Source organism: Hirundo rustica, chromosome 1, assembly GCF_015227805.2.
Source record: "Hirundo rustica isolate bHirRus1 chromosome 1, bHirRus1.pri.v3, whole genome shotgun sequence".
Classification (NCBI taxonomy): domain Eukaryota; kingdom Metazoa; phylum Chordata; class Aves; order Passeriformes; family Hirundinidae; genus Hirundo; species Hirundo rustica.
This window is the reverse complement of record NC_053450.1, coordinates 127,934,635-127,961,737: the sequence shown is the minus strand read 5'-3', so window position 1 is coordinate 127,961,737 and position 27,103 is coordinate 127,934,635. Positions and strand designations below refer to the sequence as shown.

Sequence of the window (27,103 nt, the reverse complement as noted above, 5' to 3'; positions counted from 1 at the left end):
CATTCAACCACAACATTAGGATGCTCTGACAGCCATTACAGAATGTCTCTGTGTAGTGAAAGGCAGAATAATAATATTAAAAATGGAGCACTTCCTTTTGTAATCAGGAAAGAAAATTGACTCAATAGCTGTGGAAAACAAATAAATCAACACAAGGCTTTTTGGTTTACGTGAGGTTCAAGTTCCAGTCCTGAAAGTCTTTCTTTTTCAAGGACGGGTTTTTTTTCTTGTAATGATAGCTGAGCAATGTGCAAACAGCAAGTGCAGTATTATACAGGATCAAATTCTTTCCTTGTGCTGATCTTTGACTTCAAATGAAGCAGCTGGGAATCTACTTCTGAAACACGAAGACTAGTCCTGGGCTTATGCAACTTTTGCTTTACTGGCCAGAATATGATGACACATCTGCTATTTTTCCCTCAAAATATCATGCTGCAAGTATAAACACACCTATTTGCATCACGAAATCAATCTTCTAGAGTACAAGGTGTTCTCTCAATGGGCAGTCCTAGAAACTAGCACCTGACTGCTTGCTTTGCAGGCACAAAAATACTTCCCAACATTTATTTCTTTTACTTTATTTGTATTTCTTTTTCATTTTCATTCCCTTTCCTGTATAAAACCCAAATTAACCAAAAGGTTTTTCAAGGAAGACATAGACAAATGCTACTGTCAATGACTTTTAACTTCCTGTAGTACAGGGTCTGATCCCATTCCCACGAATGCAAATATAAATCTGACACTGGTACTCAGATCAGATCCACAATCATTTATGGGGAACAAAAAGATAGCTGGCATGATGTGCTTTAAAAAAATATATAAAAAACCCAAACGAGCTCACATTACAAAGCCAGGGTATAAAGCAGACCTTCAATAAATCACTCCTTCTTTGACTGTGTCAATGCAGTGACAATGCAATACTGGATTGAGAAATCTTCAGTTAGGTCTAATATTGTCTAAAATTCTTTATTTATTTATTACCAACATAAAAATACATGTGATACTCTGAAGAATGTGAAATCCTCAGGGTTAATTTCATTTCAGAGTCTCCACATCTTCATCAAATACAACAGATACTGCTAAACATGCAATAGTTTCGTAATCCATAAGTGAGTCTCAGGACAAAACAAACTAAATAAAGTAAGAGAAAAACACCAGTTCTCCAGACCTACTTTTAACTGCAGTCAAAGATCTGTTCACAAGTTTATTAGGAAATATCTAATCTTTCCTTCTGAAATGAATAAGGCCAGAAATACTACTAACACACTAACACAAAAGCTACATTAACAACATTACACTAGCATGCATAACACCATTCTAGCAAATTTAAGCAATTGGTCTCTAAATTACTTCCCAAACTTGCAGACTAACAGAGTCACTGGCAAGAAATATGGTGTCCATCTACTTTGCTTATAATGAAATAAATCAGAAATCAACTGAGTTACACCAGGAAACTGATTTTAAGTCAGAGTAACTGAGGATAATTTGGACCATTCATTTTAATTGACCTCAGGATTCCTCTTAAAAAAAAAATCTGCTGTAATTGGTAGTGTTGTGAACAGAGCATTGATTTGTTATCAATCCCACTGAAAAATAAACCACTAGTACATTCATCCCTGTGCAAATACATTGGCACAAACACAAAAATGCCCCATATACTCACTTCCCACTATTCATTACTTCATAGACAGCAAGACAAGAGGATTAATCCTCAGTAAAACCAAAGCTGCTGCTTTCTCCACTGTTTTGCTAATTATAAGTACAGCTTTCATTAAATCTCAAACAACAAGCAGTATGTGATCATCAGTGCAATGGAAATCCTCTTATTACTTCTCAACAGTACAGGAACTGAGCTCCTCTGCCACAAGTCTGGATGCAGCATCTTTCGCTGGCGAAAGTCGAATGACATCCTATTGAAGAGGAGACTTTGGTTTCAAGAGACAAAGGTCAGCTTTGGTTGGGCGCACCACAAATGGTGTGTTAAGGAATCCTAAATTGGAACGTTACTGGGCTTTTTTGATCAGTAACAGAGAAAAGTCGCTCATCTCTTTCTTTTTCATCTCCCTACACAGGAAAAAGAGAGATGTGTCATACATACCATCAAACTTCTCTGGAACAACGCAAGTGTCATCATAAAACTGCCTAGGTCCCTTTTCATACATACAGCCTGTAAGTTAAAAAGAGAGAGGTGTTTATATAAAAGATGCATGGAGAAAAAGGAGATCACAGGCTTAATGCCAGAGGGAACACTAAGTTATACAGTAATCAGATTAATATCCCACATCCTTTACACACCGCCCAATCCCAACATTTTGGCCTAAGTACAAGGGTATTTAATTAACATATGCATTCCCAAAAGACTGTTAATCTCCACCTGCTAAAATTAAAAAGCACCCATTTTTCTCTATGATTTATTACAAAATGTTTTCTCATTTCCTGTTTGAAAAAGCATGGCTTTGACATTTAACCATTAGTTCCTGCAGGTCTTCTCCTGCAAGACTAAAGAAGCACCACTCAGTATTTCCTCCTCACACCCACATAAGCTGCCCTCACACACTGCTCTTGATGTTCCTTCCAATTAAGATAATTTTGTAAAATTTTATTTTGTCATTAAAAGACACTCTCTATAACCCAGCAGTCTAGCACACCTTTCTGTACATATTCCTACTATTTCCTATTATGCTCACGTTTGCTTAACCAGAACTGTATTGCATATCAGTATCAGTCTCACCAGTGCTACTGAGTGCGACAAAACATCTCCTCCTCTCCTGCCGCCCTCTGACCCTCCTTTTGACTGCATAAGTATTACAGAAGGTTTTTTTTGCCTTAAGGTTACAGTGCTCGACTGGGCTGGTTTCCCACTGTGAAGCTGAGGAGGAGGCCCATCTCAAAATGCTTTTTTCCGTATATTTTCAGGATATTGTTTCCCAGTTCCACAGGCCTGGTCTACATTCATGTATTAAAAAAAATTTTGTTTAATGTGCCCAGATAACCAAACAATTCAAACTGCTTTGTATGTTGGCTCGGTCCTGCCCGTTATTTACTGCTCTATCTTTGTGCCATAAAGTTATCTATTAACTTTGTTCCATATCTTTACTGAAAATATTGAATAGCAACACTCCTGATATCAATTCCTACAGAACTATAATCCATTCAGAGATGATTGCCTGGTGACAGCCTCTTTTAGATCTGTCAGTTGGCCAGGTCCTAATGTATTTAATGTGTACTTTATTGATATTGCTTTGTGCTAACTTCTTAATCAGAATGTAATGCAGAAGCAAATTGAATGCCATAAAAAGTCTAACTATACAATACAAGCATCTTTATCAATCAAACTTTTATTTTCAGTAAAGAACAGAATCAGATTTGACATGACCTTTATTCTGTAAAATTATGTTGATTGATTTCCAAATACAGAAAACAAATATTTAGCAAACACCACTGCTTTTTTAACGTCATTCATGAACATTTTGCCACCTCCAACTGCTTACAAGAGCATAATATGGCTAAGATGGGGTTTCCCCGATCTGTGCTGTGATTAAAACTCAAAATCTTTTGCCCTTATCACTGCAGTTTGTTTACTTTTTTCCTGAAGTCTCTCACCTCCCTTATAAAGTTTCTATACTTCATTTTATTTCATACAACAAGGCTTAGAAATTTTCAACTCCTGTTTCACCTTCCTTACACCACCTTTTTGTCTTTATTTCAACCCAGAAGCAGACGGGATTTTGGCCAGATGTGTTATCTTTCTGATTCTATCTTTAAGATATTAAGTCTTTCTGGAAGACTTTGATTCACACATCTATCTGGATTGTCATCAATCTCAAAACCTGATTCCTCAAGTTTCTGAAATTTGCCCATTGGAAGAAAAACAAATAAGCCTTAAACAAACAAGCAGAAAGTAATATATTGTTAAGGCAGATAAACTAAAAAAGGACAGTGGGGGCTATAACCTCTCTTTCAGTCATCTTAGCTCTGTTCAACTTCTTGTTTTTAGTACATATAAAGTGCTTTCACTCAGAATTATTAATTTGATAATTATGTAAACTCTGTCCTACTGAAATAATTGGGAATTTTGGTACATCTCAATTTGGGCACAAAGTGCATCAAAACATTGCAAAAATAATAACAAAAGGAAAACCCCAAAACCTTCACTGAATTTAAAGTATAAAATGGATTACTTAACACAGTTAACTGAGCCTGTCATGCTAACAGCCTGGAAAATATCACTTGAGCAGAATGGGTGAAACAGACTAAATTTTAAGTGTCTCTTCCTTCCAACTGCTAGAGGCCTTGAAAAGCAGAATGAGTCAAATTCATAATATAATTGCTTCCATCCTGATTTACCTATGGCAATAAAAGAAACTACAAAAATTCAGTGCATCAGAAACTCAACACTGAAAAGGGAAATAAGGATGATGCAAGTCTTCTCAGCAGCAGAATTAAAACAGTGAACCCCAAATACCCTCAGGCTTTTCGAATTTTTTACACTTCTCTGATTCAAAAGTGATACATAATAGAAAACTTAACTTCTGTTCTGTTTGGGTGAGCCAGGAAGCCTTCTTGCCTCATGTAAATGGAATGGCAGCTAGGCACTTCTGAAAGGAGAAGATGACAACGCAAGTCAAAGGACTGTCTGGAATTAAAAGTGTGGAAGTTATCAATGGGACAGGCTGCAAGCAGGAGAGCAACAGAACAGGATGCAAGTTACAGTGAGAGGGAACCTGTCAACACACAAGTCAGCATTTCAGAGCAGCACGCACCACACATGGCCAAGGAGAACGTCATGATGTGAGGCTCGCAGATCCTACCTACGATAGGCACTTGAACTCCAAACCTTTTGTAATCAACTTAGCTAAAAGCTGACTCCCATGGCAATGACATTCTGGACCATTCACAAAAAAATCTGCACCAGTGACCATGATCAAACCCTGTGCTTGTATATCTATCTTTGTAACTAATTCAGCCCAAAGTTTTCTATCAATTGTGCTGAAAAGACAACCAGTTATGCCAGAGACTTATAAACTCTACAGTTACACAGGGAATGTCAAAGTGTATTTAGAGTAGGATAATGCTTTTTAGATGCTGCTTAAGGACTTGAAGGATTAATGAAATTTTCTGCAATTGCTAAGCATTTTATCTAGAAATTTAGGTTTATCTATATTACTCTCCACTTGTATGCATTTAAAACAAAAATGACACCTTTCTGAAAAAAATACACTGTGCATTTTCTATGTAATACTTATATTTATTTGCTATTCTCCACCTCTACTCAAATCTGCAGGAAGAATGAGAAAAGCCAAATGGAACTAATGAAAAATGTATTCTTTAAATGTCTTTCTTTTTCTTCCCCATGTCTTGCACTGTCCCCAAGTAGTCACATCCTGTGCACAGGGACTTGCAAACAGAAACACACCATAAATGTTTGCCCTTCTAGACCATGTTTAACCTACTTCTTGGGTATCAAAAGTCTTGCTTAACAAAGTCTATTTGATCTTGCGATGAACTCCTACCCTAAGCTATGCAATCTGTTACCAGTAACTTGTAACTCTTTGAGAGATGCAAACAGAGGTCGAAAGAGCAGACATTATTTTTCCAACACTGCCTACAGACTCTTTCAGACTGTGATTCCAAATTTCACTGTTCACTGACTAGTGATGAGTATCAAAGATTTGGCAGGATAAGAAAATGAGGTTTTACACTGACTTCACAAACAAGTGAAACACAGGGCAGTAATAATAAGTTTCCTCTAACAGTCCACAGTCCCTCTTGCACATCTGTGCCAAACTCTTCATCACCTCCTCTCTCGATAAAATGCTCGGTGCCTGCCTCCTCAGGCCTAGAGAATCTTTAATGTCTCAGGCAGCTATTGTGAGCAACCACAGGAATCAGTGACTCAGTGATCACCTGAGTCAAGTATAGCTCTGCAGACTAGAAGTCAAGGCTACAAGCAGTGCTTCACCTGCAAGGAATCATTCATGTTACCAAGCAGATAGAATTCTAAGGAGAATGGAAAAATCTACGTAAAAAAGAGGAAGCTGTAGAACTGAAACAGATGCTATTTTCTATTTTAGGTAAAACTTCTCTAGTATTGGCAGCAAAGTCCTTTTTGACTCATGAACTCCACTCTTGCAAAGTGATAGAGCAGAGTATACTAAATAAAGAATTATGCAAGCATCCACAAAGTTGTCTTCTTAGCCAAGTCAGGGTTTCATCTCCCATGCTCCTAAGTCAGTTATAATTAACATCTGGAGTCTCTTTAAGGCAAGCATTGTTTGTACCATCATTACTTAATCTTCTGGTTAGCTTGTGCTTAAACAGTCCACAGAGGACCAAAAAAATACAGCAAGGAAGAGTTTATTTCTCGTAAAGTAACTAGAGTCTTGTTATCCTAAAGTGCTATCAGTTAATTTATGACTATCAGAGTGGGTCAGACTCTAATCAAATTGTAGAAACATTTCCAAAGTGATTATTCAATCAAATGACTAACATGGTTAATTAGGAGCCATAAACATTGCTCTGAAGTTCATCAAAGTAATGACTTGCCCAGAAAAATTACTGCTAATTAAATTGCCTGCTGCTTTCATTTCTACCTTATCTAATAAAAAGTCCAACCAATGAAATTTAGTATTGCAGTTTTAAATTGTACTAAATGCTTGACTAAGACCCAGAAGTATTTTTACATGCTAAGCGGAGCTACTTCAAAAGAAAACATTTTAGCGTAGAAATTACAGAGCAATTATATGTTTTCTTCTCCTTAAACCATTGTTTCAAGACAACAAATAAGACAGAAGCAGGCATGAAATACTTCCAGGGCAAGATCCAAGTGTTTGAGATGACTGATTTATCACTTTTTTTCAAGTTTTAGTCTTTGAAGAAAAATGTGCTTGGATTTAGGCACACAACAAGCTTATTTCAGACTGTTAATGAAGTAATTCACATCCTAAGATTACATCAGCTGGAGAACAGCAGAACCCCTTAAAATAAACAAACAAACACACCAAAAAAAACCAAAACAAGCAAACAAACACACACACACAAAAATTGCTTATATTTTATTGTCAGTTTGGAATACTTAGGGGTCATTCTTCATTGCTCTTCTTAACAACACAAACATAGCAGTCATCTTAAAACAATGATTATGATCTTATATCATAGATCATTAAATCATTCTTTTCCCAAAAGGTGCTGCTTTTAAAAGTACACATAATCTAGACACTGCAAAAATGCTTTCTCATCCAGGACCGTCACAGAGAAAAATAATGGAAATAAGCTCTGCTATGCCTTCATCTAAACACATCCAAGCAGAAAAAGCCCAAACAGACTTTCTCAGGACAAGAAAAATCTGCTGTTGAACTTAGCAGGCATTCTAAGTTTCATTATTAAGACACTTGAGTGGTCCCTGTTAAGGTAGTTCGTATTAATTATCATGTCAGAATTAAAGGGGTTAGGTTGTCTCAGCCCTTTATAGCTTAAGAGTGGGTAAAGAATACTTAAATTCTCTTCTCTGATTGTTCTTCAGAGATACGGATGAGATTTCATTCCCACAATCCCACCCCGCACAGAAAAACAGAATTTCAGCCTGTGCCCCTAGCCAGAATAGACACAGGGAAGATGGACTTCTGCAGGCAAAGGGATGAAGTGACAAGACTGTATTCTATGGGATGAAATAACTGACTTCTGAATGAAGCAGAGCAGGAGCTGGAAACCTGAACCAGGATTTGTTCTTCAGCCCTTCCTGTTTCTGACCTTACACAGCCTCCCTAACTAAAGGGCAGGTTGTTATGTTACACTCTTAACTCTGAATTACTTTTCAGTTCACTTTATCAACATCAGCTGAAGATGTGGAGGTTCAGGGCACACCCCATGTGCTCGTAACAAAGCACAGCGTGATACAGAGGCATTGCAATGCATGTGGAGACAGAGCTTTAGAAGGCACAGGCCATCTGAAGCAAGGTGGGAGAAGAAGAGAACTGCCTGCCTGGCCTCACCCTCCATGTGACAGCTCAGGTGAAAATTGAGGTGCACTGGCAGACAGCTGCCTTAGTCAGGGAGTCTCTTAACAAGTCACTCAAATTCACCAAACACTCAACTCATAGTGAAACATGCCTACTTCTCTATAGGTTTAAAACAAAGTGATGACAGTAAGACTGGAACCTTCTTACTGTTTTCCTGCCCATTTTTCCACTTACAGTTTATTACCAAGTAAGTCATATTAGAAGCAGATTCCATAAGGAACTGTTCCAAAAGGAGCCGTTCCCCAAAACTCGGAGGTCATTCGAAATTGTCCTTTCAGTTTGAAAAGTAATTATGTGAATTTTGGCCCCTATTTCAGTAATTCAGTTTGTGTGTCTATACAGACAGACTTAAATGTGCTACTTTGTCTTCCCATAGACAAGAAATGCAGCACATGCAGATTCTCTCCCTTTGTGCTACTGAGTATAGCAGGGCATGCACAAGTCCCTCAGGTAGCTGGGACAAACCTGGTGTCACTCCCAAGTGCCAGCCTGACCCTGTGAACACACCAGCCCTCCCTTCGGCGCCTTTCCGAGCTCCCTTTGCACAGTACAAGCACTTCTCTGCTATATGAGCAGGTGGCTGGTGTACTGGGAGAGATTTTTACCAAGTGCAGAGACAAAAGTAGCCTTTTAAAAATAAAATGTTCAAACTGGAACACATCATACTTTTGGCATTAAACTTCAAACGTCACAATATCACTGCAAATAACTTTTCTGTTCATGGATTTCCAAGAGCACTGACAAACTGTTTATAAAGGAGCACTTCATCCACCACTGAATCACATTCAGCCTCCTGGTGAAAAGCAGCTGTTTACATCATTGAGAAGTTCTGACCAGCTCAAGGGTGAAGATAATAATGAAATCACCAGAAAACAGGACCTTCTTAGGTAAGAAAGGGAGTCCTTCAAACAAGATCACAACAAATTGCTCAGGTAGCACCAGGAGTCACTAAGAAAAATGCATGATTTGTGTTTTGCAGGGTGAAGTAATAAATTATTCTTTTGGATTTTTAAACCTGCAGAACACATTTAGATTTAAACTCGTATCTCCCCAAAAGGAGATATTAAGGTAGAAATACTGGAACTAATTACCAACTCCTTATACAGGAATTGCTTTAGCATATTTCACCACTCAAATGCTTGTGGATCAAGTTTTAGGTCAACCACCTTTAAAAGCTTTATTCCCTCACAAGCTATGTAATGAATAGTCTTACAAATTTAAAGTCCTGGCAATACAAAAGTCAGCATTATTTTTTTCAGTAGCAGATTCAGCATGAAAAAATGTAGTTGCACTGAAATTCTATGGGTGAAAAAAGATAAAAGTTCTCTAAAAATCTATTTAAAAACTAGGCAATCTTTTCCCAAATCATTATGCAATTTAGAAACATTCAGAATGGAAGGTTTTATTCATTTTCTCTGTCACCAGCCTTTGTGCCAGCAATCTAGGGAAAAAACCAAAACCTGAAAGTATGTGCACTCACAGATACGCATACACTTCCTTCCAAAAATAGCTAATTAAAATTGTTAAAGTTTAATTTCTTACACCTCACTACACAAAAACTTGTCAGAGAATTAGATTTGGCCCCACCGGCTCATGTCTAAGTGGAAATATTACACACATACAGAAAAAAACCTTAAGCAAACATCTTCCTTTCCACAACTTTGGTTTTCAGATCTATGACAACATCTAATGCATTTTGTGAGACCAGATGTCAACAGCCTGTCTAGGCGATGTGTAACTTTTTGTACAGCAGACCAGGAAAACAAAGGCTCATACATTCAGCTCTGAATTGAAATTCCACATGGAGCTGATCTTTTGAGCATACTTTAAAATCATGTATTTGCTTTTATTAACCTCAGTAACTGTAAAATGTATCTTAAACACAGCTCTCCTTCGAATTCAACAAAAGACAGCAGTATTTTCTCTCTCGCTCGGTCTTTTGTTGGTAATCTTACTGCAAAAATGTCTGTGTTGCTTTTTCTCCCCCGCCCCATTCCCTGCCTGTAAAATCGAAGTTGGACAAACACTGCACGGCTGAAGTGACATATTTGAATGGAATTCAGACCAACCAGTTCCTGTTTATGTTTCTGATTTGAGAATGTAGCCTTCTCATTCACTATACATTAGAAACACACCAAGGCCATAAATGGTGTCAGGTTGCAGGCAGGCAGGGCCAAGCAGCATTAATCATTACTTTAAGGCAACTGGCAAAAGCAGCAGCTGAGGGAACACTACACCCTTCAGCTCGGCATAAATGGACATTCCAGGGTTTGGTGTGCGTGGGTTGGCTTTTTTTTTTTTTTTCCTCCTTCAGCATCCATTTTATGAATGAAACTTCAGGCTGCAGAGAGTCCATTCATATAAAAGCTGTGCTCACAGGGCTCAGTCTCTCGGGATCAATTGGTCTTGGGCAAGGCTGATGTGATTGGTTTAAGGCAGGCTTCAGCCTTCCATTACTGATTTAAAATGCAGCCTGTGTCCATTTGACCTGCCTTAATGCACAAAGAGTAAATCCAGACTGCGCTCTCAATCCTCAAATCAAATCATTAGCCAGTGCCACTTACTGTAACTGTAGATTTAGAGGATATTTATCCATATCTTTGAAAAACAGGGACTGCAGGACAATTTTTCAGATCGTATTGTCTGCCTTGATAACAAATATACATATACGGTCTCCTGCATATATACTCACATTAACTTGGTATTCAGGTTTTCCTTTGTTAACAAAGATAACGTTGTAAAATTAAATAATTTCTAACTACAGATTTATTTCAGACAGAAATAGTGAACAGAGGAAATCAGCTAGATTGACAGCAAGTGAAAAGTTAAATTTCTGCCTTTCACAGCAATCTTCAAGTCCAAATTTCCCTGTCAGGTGATCTTATTTTCTGCTGCCATACAATCTAACAGCAGATCTGTGTTTTAAGTGCAAGTACAAAGTCCAGCGCAGCTTAACTATTGAACAAAATTCATTCACTGAAGCAACACAGCAAAAACAAGTTCCCAAAACACAACGATGAAATATTTTAAACCACAGGGAAAACTGCAAAACCAAAATCAAGGATTGGAGAGTTCTTAAACCTCCTAACTCAAGAACAAAACCCTGTCCCTTCTCCCCTCCTGACTTTATGTTATCTGGATTTTCATTGAAAACAATTGTACTTCTGTGTATAAGAATTTCACAAAGGCCATAAGGAGACGTAGTTTTGAGATGTGTGTACTGAAGCACCATATCCAGGAAAAGGATGGAGTCAGTTCTGTTCACAGAGCATTTTATAAAAATCTGTCCAAAAATACTGCAAGTATTTGCAGCCTGATTTAAAAAAGGGTAAGAAGAAAAAAAAAAAAAAAAAAAAAAAAAAGAAAGGAAACTTGGAGAGAATTTGAGGAAAAGATTAAGCAGCTGGAAGACTTTTGAAGATCTCAACATGTCACACTGACAGAGTATACACACAATCCACCTACAGTGATTTAGAGGTGGTACATTAATACCAGGAAATTGTTTACAACGAGGTGTAGCTATGAGCAAGGGAATGCAACCAATCAAAGAGAAAATTTAGGCTTATGATCAAGAAATATTTCTTAACTGTGAAGTCTATTTGTGAAATAATCTCCCAGGGGAAAAACAGTAGCAATAATATTTAGCACTCACACAGAACTTTATATTTTCAGAGCACAGTACAAAACTTAGGCAATATAATCGTAAAAAGTAGTGGAAGCACCATGACTTGTGTCACTTTAAATGCTGCACTGGTCAATGCACTAGAGAATATCCTGGAAAAAGCAAACTAACACTGTCTCTGATTGACTTTTTCTCTTCACATTAGCATCTCCAAATATCTAAATTTTGCTTCAGAAGTAAAATAGAATAACCAACTTAAAAAAAAAAAAAATGCAGGGAGGAAAATCAACCTGCAAATAAATATAACCCTAAAAAATATTTTTTTTTCTCTTTGAAATTTCAATTTAACACTTTCTCTTATGCTATTCTGCAAACTCTCAAATTTAAGAATACTCTGGCTGACGCCTAGGGAAGAATGAGCTGCTAGGGGTCTTTTTCCACGTTAATACCCACTGACTTGTTTTTCAAAAACCACCTCAACAGATATTTGAGGGGACTCTTGCATTTTATTCTGTTTCCTGCCATTAGGTAAATGAATTTATAACATGGATGGCAGAGTGCTACCAACATTCCATACCTGTATGAACAAACTTCAGCGGTTAATAAGTGTCATAATTGACAAAATCCTGCACAAACTTCATACAAATCCTTTGCTGCAAATCTGATCCAGCCTTTTGCTTCAGAACTCTTGTCTTGAGTGCACAGGTCACAACTCTTTGTGGGAAGGGGAGCCAAGCTGCAAACAGCTTAGCAGCCTGCTTCACATGTTACAGAGGCTGGAAGTTGTCTATGCACTGAGGCAGAAGTTTTCAAGAAAAGAAAAGATAATACAGCTGAATGGTCAACTTTAGGCCCAAGTAAAGCCCATTCCAGCTCCAACAAGGTTTTTCAAAGGAGCCACATTGCTTCTGACAGATTTTTGGTATTAAGTATTTTTATACTGCCTATACTGAGACCTTTTTCTGATGTTGCCAATAAGTCTTCATCTAGAAATACAGAAAGACCCCAGGAGCTAGGATTTGAACACACATAGTACATAATGTTCTTTTAAAAATCACCCTGTTCTAACTGGGTATCCAAAACAAACAGGTTTATATATCTGATTTGTCTCTCAGCCTCTGCTCATTTCTCTTAACAGAGGGACAGCTCCCCATCCATTCTCACATGCCAACGCAAGGTATTTGTTTGCGAGGCTTCAGGAACTAAAGGGATGAGCAACTCAGAAAGACATGGAAGCTAATAATTCTGTCTGGAGAGTTCATTCTTTAAGTGATGTGACTTGTGTCTCAGAAGTGACAGGGAGAGAATCCAAATTTTCCAAAGTCTGTTCAAACGTATTAATTGTGAGGCTACTCTGAAATGAAACTGCGAGAACAGCCCTGCTAATGCCTGTAACACATTCAGGAAGTACTGAATCTATCTAAATTTCAACAGAAAAATTCCTGGCAATCAGTAACTGGTATATGCAAGCAACAGTTTCTCCTCTATTGATCTCCATTATCACTGTGTGACAAATTTCAGTTTCCGAAGACAGGGTCACATAAATTTCTCAACCAAAATAATTATTTCAATTGGGAAAACCCATATATAAGACTTAATAACTTAAGATGTCATTTTAAAACTTGATTTTTAGTATTTATTGATACACACACAGCTAGAGTCACACCCTAGTATATCTGCAAATACACTACATCTTACAGGATGGATTAAGCCTGTGAAGAACCTGCTCAAAAATAAAGCACAGAAGAGACAAGCTATATCAAGTTTGGACTTTTTGTTTAAGTACCTGAATACATTACTGAATTCTAGAAGTGCTAAGTGTACAGCAATACCCACTATTAGGCCTTGTAAACAAAGGTCTTAGGAAGCCTTTTGGAGTATAGTCATTAATTATGCAAAAGCTCTGTATGACCCTGGCTGCACTTCTGTGACTAAACTTACTAGATTTACCACCAAGTACTAAACACATCTGAGTGTCAGACATGAAAAAAAAAAAAAGAATTCGTGGCAGAAAATGTCTGATTGAACATATATGATGCACTGTAACTTCTAGAAGCATGGATGGATAAGGAAGAGCCTCTACTCTGTTGACATTTTTCTTTTTCCATTATCTCAAACATCTCCATTATCTCTATTCTGCAGTAGAAATTGCATACCTGCAATTACAATTACAACTAATTGATCTGCCATTTCCCATGTCATAATTAATGTCATGTTTTAATAGAGTTGTAATCATTCTATAATAATGCTTTTCATTCATCAGCTTCCCACAAAGTATAAAAGAATAGCGCACAAAAGCGATGAAGTTTTATGAGCCCCTTTCAAAAACATCCCAAAAGGAACATCTCAGTGCATTACAATGAACTTTTTAAATATGTTTCTATATTCTTATCTGAGCTGCAGTAAAATGCAATGAAAAAAAAAAAGACGTTTTACTCTGGCATTCCTCCTTCCCTGAACATACATAGGTGAAAAATGAAATCAATGATTCAGTGACAAATACATTATGTTTCCTAAGGGGTTATTTAATGTACTCTTAGCAAGGATGGAAAATGATGGTTTCTAGAGAACAGATGGTAACAAGACAAAATATCAACAGACCACAGTTGTTGACTGCAATTTATGGAGTGTACAGATGTGTCAACTTAAATGCAGTGATTCTGAGGCCAATAAAAGTACTTCCTGATACCAACAGATTAATTTTTCATGACCACTGGTTACACAGCTATTACATTTTTAAGAACTGATCATTCATCTACAAAAGAAGCAACAATTTGGCTTGAAGATCATTATTATAAAGTGGAATGTTGTTCTTGCTGGCATAAAATAAAGAGGCGTGACAGGACTGGATACAAGTTTGTACATCTTCATTTCAGAATAAAATTTCCAGCTTTCTTCCATATAGAATATTCCAAAGAAATATGGATGTTAGCAGCCAATCCAGGTTTAAAATAACAGTATGCAATAAGGAGATCCCAATTCTGAGCCAAATAAGCGTATTTACAAAAGGGCCTTTTTTGACCTTTAATTTAGCAGGATGAATAATGGGGCTTGTGAAGGTTGCAAGGGACTGGCAGTGCCTGAAGCTGCAGTAACCCATTTATTACCCACTGTCACATGAACTACACAGTCTCTCCTATATGCTCTAGGACTAGAGATACACAACTCCACAAAGCCGCAGATCTCAGAACCTTCATAGATAAATGGGTTGAGTTCTGGATCTGATCCTTGTAATTCGATTTCATTTTTATCTTGTCTTGTATTTCAGCTTGGAGAAATATTTCACACCTGGTCCCCTCCCTGTTAAGGGCTAACTCAAATTTTCCTAAGGATTGGTTATTTTCTTGTTAAGAATAAGAAAGGAAAAAGCAGCTCTACTTTCCAAATTCCCCCATTCTAACATCGAGATCAACACTATAACAAGCACTTTACAATAATGAAACCACTAAACACCCCACCAAATAGACAGTGTTAAGTTAGCTACAGAAAGAAAATAAATAAAAAAACCCAGTCCTACACTATATCAAGTTGCAAGATAGATTTTCATGAGCTAAAATTTCAAAGGACACTTCAACTCAGCTGTCATATAGCCTTCGGAAAATAAACTCCAAAAGCATCTTGCCAGGGACTGAGCCAGAAGGAAAATGCTGGGAGTACAGCAGCACCAAGAAGAAAGGGGAGTCAGACTGAAGTCAGATAGAACCATTCATTCCCCCTGCCCAAGTCAGCATGGATGTGTACGAAAGCTGCAGAAATCACTTACACTAAAACTGAAAAACATTTGATTATATTATCTTAGCTCCAAACCAATCAACTGTTTAACCCCACCTAGATCACTCATGTTTTAATCTCAGCTTCATACCACCTTTTGTGGTTTCTTCTTTGTAGCTTCCTTCACATTGTTACTTGGTACTCATTACTAAAATATTTCTTTGGACTTCTTAAGTCTCTCATTCTTTTCCCAAGTATAATATAAATATTATATTGACATTTTATCAAACATTTACAATGTTATTCCCTTGATTTATTTTTCTATCCTCTCTACTGCTTATCTTTTTTATTTTGATCAGAAGCTATTGAAAGCAGACTCTGTCACCACCTCCTCTCTTTTGCACTGTCTGTAGAGCAATAAGGTTCCGTTCCAGTTGCCCCATAAGCACAATCATAATAAACATTATTAACAGCAACAACGTATTCTCTACATCAGCAACCTGGCACCTCAGATTATGTCCCTACACAAAACACAGTAGTATGCACAAACTGAGAAGCTGACACCAATTTGGCCGATTCTTCTCCCTCATTGGTTTTATAGCTGTATAAACACCACTTCAGTGGAGTTACTCCTGATTTAACGTAATGCAAGCAAGAAGAGAAAGAGTCCTCTACTTCTGGCAGACAAATGGAAGAACTCATAAAACGGAGCACACAAATTCAGAGGTCAAAGATGAGACAGTACAGAACAAGTTCCCTCTTAACAAAGCAAATTTGCACCCATGACTTTCTTCCTCAACTTCTTTAATGTTTCTTGACACAGATTTCTAGGAAATGAAACCCTTTAAAGAACAAGAAATGGTGGCACGAGTCACACTGTATTATGTAGCAGTCTTAATACTTTGTAAACTGTCTCAGACATAATTTGTGAGATGTAAGTGTAAAAAGAGCAAGTTTCAATTCATATGATCAAAACATCCATAGCACTGGCTTGGACTCACATATTCCTTTGCTATGCAGAACTAAAGGAGAATCTCACCTACCTGAATCATATGCAAAATCCCTAGGTTCCTGTTTAATCATCAGAGGAGGGGGGAAATTTTGACCGGCTGCACTGCCAACCATAGCATTGTGTTCATAAACTGGATCGTGGTACTCCTGCTTAAAACCTTGAGGCGGGAAAGGGATGTTTGGTTCAGACATCTGGCGCTGATATATTGGACGTCCTTCCCTTGGCATTGCAGGCAAAGGTGGGAAAGAATTGCAAGGTTCAGAGAGCTGGCGGCGAAATCTAGAACACAAATTAGAGAGGTCGTGTAAAGGACTTGAGCTACATTCCATTTCCCAAAGATCTTCAGAAATCATTATTAGTGGCTGTATCATTTTCTCAATAGAAAACATTTTGCTTTATGATCATGCCAAGTGCTCCCATCAGGATCACTGTGACTGTACAACAGTGGCAAGCAAACAAAAATCCCACCTATTAATACCAGCTCTAAGACCTGTCCCCACCACATCCTCTTTGCTTTCAGTATGTTCCCTCAACAGAAGAGGCAAACAGGAAATGCACCAGCTTCAAAACAGTAGAAAGACTGACATTCTACCACAGTGACATGAAGAAGGCGTAGGTAGAGTTCTCTGCTCTTTCACAAATGTTAGCAACATCTTGCTCGTACTCTAATTTACCCTTACCCATTTTATTGTTACACGGAAACCATTCTGACCACAATAAACACATTTTGAGTATTGTCTGCTCTAACATTTGGAAACATTCCAGGGTAAAAGTCTACTGCTCTTTCTTCTCAGGGAGAGTATCGTGAGAGATCGACTCGCAAGGATAGCACCGCATTCCAACTGTAACAGGAAGGGAACGTCAGCACCCCAGTAAAAAAAGAGGGTACAAATTCTTGCTACAACATTTAATTATTCTCCTGCCTTAACTTTTCCCCTCAGTCATTTCTACATAAAAGTTGTAATCTCTACAAGCCACACTGCCATTTGCTATGCTCAAATGCTCTTCACTAGGCGTAAGATAATTTAGTTTTAAATTATCTTGATTTACATGTAATGCTACTCTCTTGTTTTTTCTTCCATAAAACCTATCTACCTGAACTAAAAGGCCTGAAAGTAATTGCTTGGACATCTGCAGGTTCAGAAGCATACAGAAGAATATCAGGATGCTCTTTTCCCATGGGGCCCTGATGAACTGCATGATGTCTTCCTGTTATCTCTTGCATATTACCACAGTAGTAACCATCACAGCACTAACAACAACCACCACACTAACCAACAGCAGATGCAATGTTTTTGCAACAAACTGCTTACTAGTCCTCTTATCACTTATTATAAACAAGACACATTAAAAAAAACAAAGTAACTTTGCCTTTCTTTGGAAGCTTCTTACTGTCACACAAAAGCAAATGAAGACCAACTGAAGATCTGAACCAACTGTTTTGGCACGCAAAAGACTTTCTTTTGGAGAAAACTGCGTGAGTGAAGCACAATGCAGGGGTTTGATTGCACAAGCAATTAAATCCTTGACTATCAACTCATAGGTAATACATGTTTCTAAAACAATTTAAACTCTACTACCATCTGTCATAATACTGCTGTAACTTGTTATGACAAATATTTACTATCCTAACTTAATTACAAATACTGTGGAAACTACAGAGATAGAAACTATTAAAATGTAATAGTGGAAACAAAATGAATTTTTCTAATGCTGCTGTAAATACTATAATTTTGCAGTAGAAAGATACCGTGCTGTAACATTGAGTTTTGCAATTCCACCTACACCTGCAGAAAATAAACTTAGAAACTCAAATGTATTATGAAACAGTTAGGCTGACTGACACTGCATTCATTTCCTTTTTTTCCTTTTTTCATTAGCCAAAAAAAGAAGCAGAAATTATCATTAAGAACTGTCAAGGAGTGAATCAGAAAATTGCAACTTGAAGATAAAATAAGAAACAGGCTCGCTCACAAAGCCTCAAAGGAAGTTAATAATACTTGTTGTACTGGAAGCTTTGTACGGAATCAAGCCATTTGTTTATACAAGTGGATTTGTTTCCTGTTGGTACTTGTTAGGACCACTTATCGTTCGTATACTCATGCCCTGTATGAAGATGTATGGGCTGTACATACTAGATACTAATGCTGTCCTATGCCACCAATACGTGTTCCAAAAAAATTGTGCCTTGAGTTATAGATTCATGTAAGAACTCACAAAGGCAGGTCGTTTGTTTAAATGACACTTTCTGAATACACTCATTGTAATAGTATCTCACCTTGTAAATCAGGAAAATTTGAATTTCACAAAAATATGAAGTACACGTTTGGCTTCATATACAAGATTCAAAATAAATAAGAAAATAGGGGAAAATATCTTTGTATCTTCCACTACAATTCCATCTTTCTTTAGAAATGGAGAAAAATGAGATTTTGGGGGTTTTTTTTCCTTAAGTCATCTATGTTGGACTTTACTAGAACACATGATGTTCTATAATAGAAGGGAAGCATTAGTGCAAAATGCCTTAAAGAACATGAATATCAAAGATGGGGGAGAGAGGGGGGGAGGGAGGGAGGGAAGAGAAGAGCTTGCACAGCACAAGAGTTATAGGCACAGAAATTATACTAGGATGTATGCAACTGTCTATAAATACTGAAGTTAGGGCTGACATACAGGTTCCGTGTTCTCCCTACAAGTTGTTTGTAACAAAAATCTCACTACTTTTCTCTGCACATAAGCTATTTAGCTTCTGCCCATTTCAGACTCCTTGCAGCTTGACTTTGGTGTATGTACAGAAACACATTTATCCACCATCCTGTAATCTAAACCACTGCCTGGCTTCACTGGGGGCCTTTGTGGTTAGACCACAGCCCATGGCTGGGGAGGAGATGGGGACTATGGCAGGTGAAGGGGCCAATTCAGAGTTTCTTGATGGCCAGAAGGGTTTGTAGAGAACCTCGGTGGTATTTAAAGCTATTTCAGCAGAGCATGAAACAGCAATATTAACGTTAGCAACCTTCTTCAGTAGTGATCTGCACAAATCCCCGGAGATAACAGCCCTTATTAGAGCAGAAGCATGCAAATCACACTCCAAACAACCATTTTTCTTTTCAGGTCTTTCTTAATTTGTTAATTAAGAGGTAAAACAAGTTTCCGAACATATACATCTCTTTACACACCACTGGAATTTTAAATGTTCAAGAGCAATCAAAACTCAGCATACAAAAACAGGTTCATGCAATAAAGGTTAGGGTTAATAGAATTCCACAAACAAGTGTTTGGACTGAAAAAACAGGGAAATCCACTGAGCACATCTGTTGCAAAACTGAGCTAAGAAAGATAGTTGTCTGGGATTTCTAACATATCAAAACAAAACAGGGTGACTTAAGGACAGTTTAAGCTTTAATGCTAGGCTGTAACTTTTGTGGCTTTTACTCAGACTAATGTTATTTAAGCACGGTTTATGCTGGCATCTTTTTTTGAAATGCTATGTTACAAAAGGGCTTGGAAAAATGATCCACCCTTCTAAAGAATATTCTGAAGCAGGAACACTGCAACATGGCCACTTATCCCTTAGACAGGTGAACTGCATAGTGAGAGGCCAGATATTTATAGTTAGGAATATGCCTGCTAGTGACTTCATCACCTCAAAGGGCTTTCTAGCCTCAAGTGAATCACAGAACTATAGATTAGCCCAGGTTGGAAGGGACCTTGAAAGACCATTGGGCCCAACCTTTTGTGGGAAAGGGAGCCTAGATGAGATTATCCAGCATACTGTAATCACCCTCACAAGACAGAACCAACATGTAATTTAAATTCTGTCATTGCCAATATGAACTCATTCACTAGTGCAGCAAGCCGGGTGCCAGCCTTTCATAAACACACACGTTTCTGACACTATGAACCTTGCTGGTTTCCACCTTGACCTCCCAACCTAAAAGGGAACAGCTATGGGCAGGAAGCCAGTACTACCCTATGTAAGAGAGGGATAGCCACAACTGAAACACCTACTACATGAGTCCTTCACATGCTTTGTGTTTTACCTGTGATCCATAGGGAAGCTGTTGTCTTGAATGGACTGGGATGGAGGGAGGTGGGTAGGGAAAACCCGGTCAGGTTTAGGAGTCTGAGCGGAGTTTGGGGAGGCATGGTGCAGTGGTGACACGGGAGTGCTGGATGGCGTTGGTGGGTTGGAGGGCCTCATTCCCACTTGTGGTTTCTGATCATAGGCACTATTAGTAAGGCAAGGGAAAAGCAAAGCAGGTTATTTTTTCCAAAGAAAGAAGAAAAACCAAAACGACAGCATCTACATCCAGAAAAAAATCACAAGTGCCCCATTTAGAAGCTTTTGATTATAGTTAACTTATGAACCAGTTTGGGGCAGAAGAATTCTCCACTTTACACTAAGAAGAACAATGAAGTAGTCATATTAGAGGCAAGTGATTCAGCACAGCATTTTCTTCTCTGCAGCACAAAAATGTATTTTTAAAGGACTCAGTCTTAAAGTCACATTCTAACAGGAGGTATACAAAATACATAAAAGTAGAAGCACCTGGACTAGAGCACAAAGAGCTGACAGTGCCTGTCAAAGCTCTTTTTCTTTTGCACAAACCACAAAGTGAGACAGTAAAACAATACAGCCAGAGGGAAGGGATCTGACCCAGAAAAACAATGGTATGCTGGCTTAGCTACCCATACTAGGATGTCAGCAGCCTCCCCGGACAGGTTTTTTTACCCCTCTCTCTCTTAAAAATAAACTGCTGGTCCTACAAATACATAGATGCTATTTTCAAGGGTGTCTCAAATTGGGAAAGGACTTAAGAACACTTTGATCATTCCTGTTTCTAATGAGGAGAAATGCAGACATTAGGAATATAGTCAGCACAAGCTTGCATACTACGTCAGGTCCCTTAGCACCCATCAAATCCATCAATGGATTAATTTGATTTTTGAAACCAAAATCACTCCTTACAACTGGCAAAAGTGCCAGTCTTTTCCTTTTTTTCCCCCATTCATATCCAAAAAGTTAAATGTTATAATGCTTTAAGTGCTAACAGTTTTTGTAATACATTAATGAAAATCAAAGCTAGATGAAAGAATCTAAAATAGACTGAAACGTCAATAAGAAATCCTTCACTGCTGACACTAAAGGAAGGAGTGGCATGTAAATGCAACCAAAAGAAAGTCAATACAGAATGAAGAGGTATCAAGCCCCTCCACCATCCACAAATAAATAAAGCTTTTATTATCTATGCCTATAAAAGAAGACAACTTGCTTTTGAGTAAGTACCAAAGATGCAGGGACTAATGAAACACTGTTTTAAAAGGTAATCACCCAGGAATAAGCACATACAACATCTGCACAATTTCTCAAATACCTAATGTGTTGCTCAGACTTGCCAATCCCTTGCCTGTTACACAGATCTCTATTTCCTAATGTGCATAATGCATTTTGAAAGTACTTTCAACACAACTCACAGAAAACAAGATATTCCTTCCTTCTACTTCACACTTGTACCGTGGGTTTTTAAACTCTGGCTAGCTCCCACAGAGGAGGAATGGAGGATGTGCATTTTGATGAAAAACACCGCTTTAAAATTATTATGTAAGTGTTTGATACAACTGTAAACAAATCCATCAGTGTTCATCAGCTAAATGCATTATCTCATCAGTCTGTTATCTGCTGAAGAGGTAACTTTTATAAGATCTCTGTTATGGTTTTATTACTCTTTAGTCAGTCCTCATTTAAACCAGCAGTCCTCACTGCAAACATGCTCCTAATTGCTTTACCTGACATTGTAGAGGCACTTTTCCCCATAACTGAACTTGAATGGTTGCTCTTGACTGCAAGCGGAGCCAAGTTCTGAACATGGGCTATGGGGTTCCTTCTTGATTTTCACAGGGAGACCATGAAAAGCCACTGGAAAGAGAAGGAGAATGCAATTAAACCCAAGTACAGTATCAACAATTAGCTTTCCCAAGTAAGCTCAACACTGCTAATTAAATGCATGATTAATTAAACCATTGTAATAATAAAAACAATATAGGAAATAAACATTTCAAATATTTCTTTGAGAGTCAACTGAAAAATAGACACCAGAGATCCTTCACATTGGCTATTATCACTTCTATTGTTTAATAGAATGATGGCCAGCATCCCATCTCATTAGCAGGAAAATAACAGCCCACTTATATTTGGCTTAACTACTGTAAATGTTGTCAGAGGCAAAATACTTCCCAGGCACCAAATGTTTCTAAGTAATATCAGAGGTAGCTTTTAGCTATAAATGCAATAGCAGTCCACTTCAAAGAGTGCCACATAAACGATTCCAAAATAACTTTGAGATATATCAGCCTCAAGTATATGTTCGGTAATGATTTTGTCCCACAGAATGCGTGAAAATTTGCAGTGAAAGCCTTGAAACTGGATGATTATATGCACTTTTAATTATAAATTAAAACATCTAAAAAATTCAGAAGAAATGGCTTAAGTAATTTTTCTTAAAAATAAACAAGATAAAATCCTGGCCTGACCAAATTCAATAGTAAATGTGATATAGACACAAACTGGGAAAAAAAAAAAGTCATACTTTTTAAAAGCAAAAAAAAAAAAACTCAGAGGGGGTGTGACAGAAATCCAGCATTAATTAGAAGTACAAGTTGGTCTGTATCAGGAGAAAGGCCAAAGGTAAAGGCAAGGTTAACCAGCAAATTAGTTTACGCCAGACAACTTTCCTTATTTCATATCCAATCTTAGCCAAAATTAAAGCAGAAGAAAATTCAAAGTTCATCTGACATTGACAAACCTAAGTAACTGACTAGGAGGACAAAAGACTAAAAGACAGGTATGTAACAGCTTGAAAACACACCCATCAAGTTTTAAATGAAATGAGGTTGTTAATGCATTTTTGAACTCCGAGATGCCTAGAATTCAGAGATAATTTTATCACTGATTTTCAATTTTGTCACCAAAACACCATAGTATGAACATCACAGCCTGACATAGACACTTGCATCCCCGTAAAAATCTGCGTACATGCAGCAGTTCCTGTTAGGGAATCTCATCAAAAAGTCAGGCTATCATTATATACTGCCAAGTAAAATCTTACCCCTTCTCTTGCACCTGAACGTGGGAAAGACGATTTGTTATAGACGACGTATTTTCTGAGACTAATGCATCTGCATATTGCATACACACACCAGTGTTCAGTGGGGAGATAAATGAAATGCTGTCTAAGAAGTGAGCATCAGAACCACTAAACTCTGGCATCTGTGAGTAAGGTCTGGATTCCAGACTTTTGCCATGGGTTTTCTCATGATTGGGCAATGTTCACAGAACTCTTTCATAAATAGATCTTCTCATACCCTCTTACATGACAGCTTCTACTACTGCCTTTCAGTTGAATCATCTGCAACATAACACTATTCTATTTTGCCATGTATTTTCACAAAGCTCATAAGAGTTAGCAGAAAACTGCTATTCAGCTATTATATTTGGTGGATAATAGTCAGTTATGTGGAAAAATTAGAAAGGAGAAGCAGACAATAAAACACAGAAATGCATATGCACAGCACAACTTAGGAAACAGAGATGGAAAATGTGAACATCACAAGAAGAAAAGACTTCTTCCTGAATAAAACTGTCTGAACTTGCACTAAAAAGCCCACATGGACTTCTTGAAAAGCGATCCTTAGATTTATTAATATGGCAAAATGCAGCCCAGTCGGCTTTCCAAAGTAATCGCACAGCAGGCTGATATCCAGTAGTTTGTTTCAGGATGTTTCTAGTGAACTTTTACTGCTGACTCCTCTTTCTATGTCTTGGTCAAATAATGCATGTCACACGTTTAATGCATACGATGGGCCCTGCAACTCTGGAACGCTGGCTCCAATGCTAAGGTAGCCAATCTCTTTAACTTGAATCAAAAAATTAAAACACAACTACAACAAGACTCTTTTTTGAAGCCAGTATCACATATTTGCACAAAGGCCACATGCTGCTCTTTTTTTTTTTTTTTTTTTTTTTTTTTTTACTTTGCTACTTCCTTGGAGTTAATCTGTTATGAAAAATTACTTCCCTTATTTATTTTTAAATAACGGGAGTACAGAGACTCCCACACTACAGCCCTGTGCAGGGAACTGGCTGGGTATTTCATCACAGCGCTGAGAGCCTGAACGTCTGCTAACAGGCAGTTTTCCAGCTCACTGGCACAGGCACAAGTGAAAGCAGCACATTCATTTTGTGCAATTTGCTTTACCTTCCCACATGGAGTTGGTGCATGTAAAAGGCTGTTAAGTACTAAATTATTCCTTATCAAATCACCATCATCTGGAGTCATGATCAACACTAATTAAATTACTTTCACTGAACACGGCTCCAGCCTGCTGCCTCAACTGCGAGGTACATTTTATTTTGCTTACTGTACAGTCCTAGTAAGGTACAGGGCACAGTGCTAGAAGGCATCTGTGCTGTAGTTTTAATTAAAGTTTACCTCACTTTCCTCCCAGCTTTATAAGCTAGGGTAAAGTGTATCAAATCAAGTAGGCTAACACCTTCACTTCATTTAGAGAAAGCATTACAGACCAAAGTGATTTTATATTAGATCTTATCTTAACTACAGCCAGAAAGATAATGTAGCTGTAAAATTTAAAGTCTTCCTCAGGCAGTCCCCTGACACTGTCACCATGCTAAGCTTTATCTGTAACTCCTTAAGTGTACACTTTTAGAGGTAGAAAGGAAAAAAGATAGGCTGATAAAAATACTTTCTGTATTTTGGGGGGACTTTCTTGAAGGCTACTTGCCCTTTCAGATCATATCTTAAGTGTGGCTGAAGATGACAGACTTATTTTAACAATAAAATTTCAAACATTCAAAGCAGTTTTCATATGGTCACTGAAACCCTCCACCCATCACTTCTGATTTTATTGTGACACTCATTCTATCGTGCACCTATTAAAAGAGAATTTAAACATACAGTCTTTTGCTAAACTGGATTTTATATTATGTTCTCAATCCTCTTTCTTTTGAGGAGAGCAGGGTTGCTTATTTATACAATCTAATTTTAGTGCAGCATACCAGCTACCAACACATTCAAATTAACAAAATGACATTTTAAACAACCAGCTCTTCAGCACTTTTTTCTCCTTTATGGTAAATTCATTTTACTTAACCCCCAAAACAAAAGTCTCAACCTATTAAAGGGGCTCTCTGCCTTAATGATCTTATTAAAAAGTGACCAAGGGCCAAGATTTCATCCCGAGTGATTACTTACAGATAACTACCTCTGAACTTGAAAGGCAAACAATCTTACAACGTGTACTTAGATGGATGTCTTCAACACCTCATCTCAACCACCATGCAAAGTCAGGCTTATCAGTATCAGAAACAGACCCTTGCCCCACAGACTCTGTCTGGAGCATCCCCAAAGCCAACACACAGATATAAGGCAAGCAGAAGGACTGCTACCCTCTGTAGCAAATTGATGAAGGTATAATACATTACTGTATGCATAGTCTCTGTGCATAAATATATCTATTTATATCTTCAGAGTAAAAGGGCTTGCATATTATACATAATGTGCTGTTGTACAGACCTAGATTTTATACAAAGCAATAATGATTTCACCACAAAGTAAACTCACACATACATGCAAAAACACAGGTGAAACCTGCCATCCATTCTTCAGAACTGCTGTTCTCCTTTGCTACCTGTCAACAGCCTAATCCCTGAACATTTTGTTCATGGTAACACCCAAAGAATGAAGAACCAAACCACTCAAATGAAGAACAGTGTCATTAAGGACTCTGAAATCAAAGGAGGAATCGGTTTGTCTCAGTGGAGTCTGATATGTACACTTTCCAGCCTGAGAAACAGGGAGTGTACCACCTCTGTACAGACAGACCTGAATCTACTTCTTTTGAGAAAGCCCTAAAATGCACTGCATTAAGCAATGGCTTAAAATATTTCTCAATTCAAGAGATGATTATTGAAGATGAAGAAGGAATGAGGAATACACTATATGAAATGGTAAGTCATTTCTCCTTTGAACAAAAAGTAACATTTTAACTTTCAAACTTCAGATTCCTGCCCAGAACACATGATAAAATCTTATTTCTGAGGAAGAATGGTTTTAACCATACTTTTAAAAGCCACAAAATATAACTGTTAATTCAGTGACATTGGCTAATGGCAGGCAAATGTTGACTCCACTGACCAAAGAGACAAAGATATCCTATCCCACACTTGTGGGTCACGAGCATTTACTGTGTGGTATAAAATCTGTTGACAGAAGTTGATTTTATACCACACTTGCTCCTGCTATTGAACTCTGATGTCTCCTAAGTAATACTACATCCACATGTATTATGCTTGAGGACTTTGAGTACCTGTAGAGAAAAGGAAGTAACAGTAAGTGATGGCCTTAGCATGCTGTTTCTGAGCTGCTTTTCAAAATGTATGCTCTCAAATCATTATCTAAACACAATTCTATAAATATACTCACTAATTTTTATCACAGATTGAGGCAAAATTGTTAATATGCAATGTAAGTTTTGAGAGATTTTTTTGAACGCAGTTGAATATAAGGGACTTGACTCAACAGCAAGATGAAAAGACAGAAGACGTAAAAATACTTAAGCTAATACCACTGCAACTCCAGGTACTAGACTGACTGAGGTGACCCTAGATAATACTCGATAAAATTTCAAATGCAAGAAGAAAAGGCCCCTGTACTGATAAAG

At 37.7% G+C, this 27,103-nt stretch overlaps 1 protein-coding gene across 6 annotated transcripts in view; it reads right to left on the bottom strand.

Annotated features, from left to right (window-relative positions):
• The window catches only part of ETV1 (ETS variant transcription factor 1), a 67,516-nt gene that overhangs the window by 10,059 nt on the left and 30,354 nt on the right, over positions 1-27,103 (bottom strand). For all 6 annotated transcript variants that reach the window (XM_058422291.1, XM_058422287.1, XM_058422290.1 and 3 more), the window contains 5 exons: positions 22,154-22,283; positions 20,407-20,595; positions 16,395-16,642; positions 4,532-4,598; positions 2,099-2,169 (listed from right to left, as the gene is read on the bottom strand). In XM_058422291.1, coding sequence (XP_058278274.1) covers positions 2,099-2,169; positions 4,532-4,598; positions 16,395-16,642; positions 20,407-20,595; positions 22,154-22,283 — 705 coding nt within the window. The remainder of the gene's footprint in view (positions 1-2,098; positions 2,170-4,531; positions 4,599-16,394; positions 16,643-20,406; positions 20,596-22,153; positions 22,284-27,103) is intronic.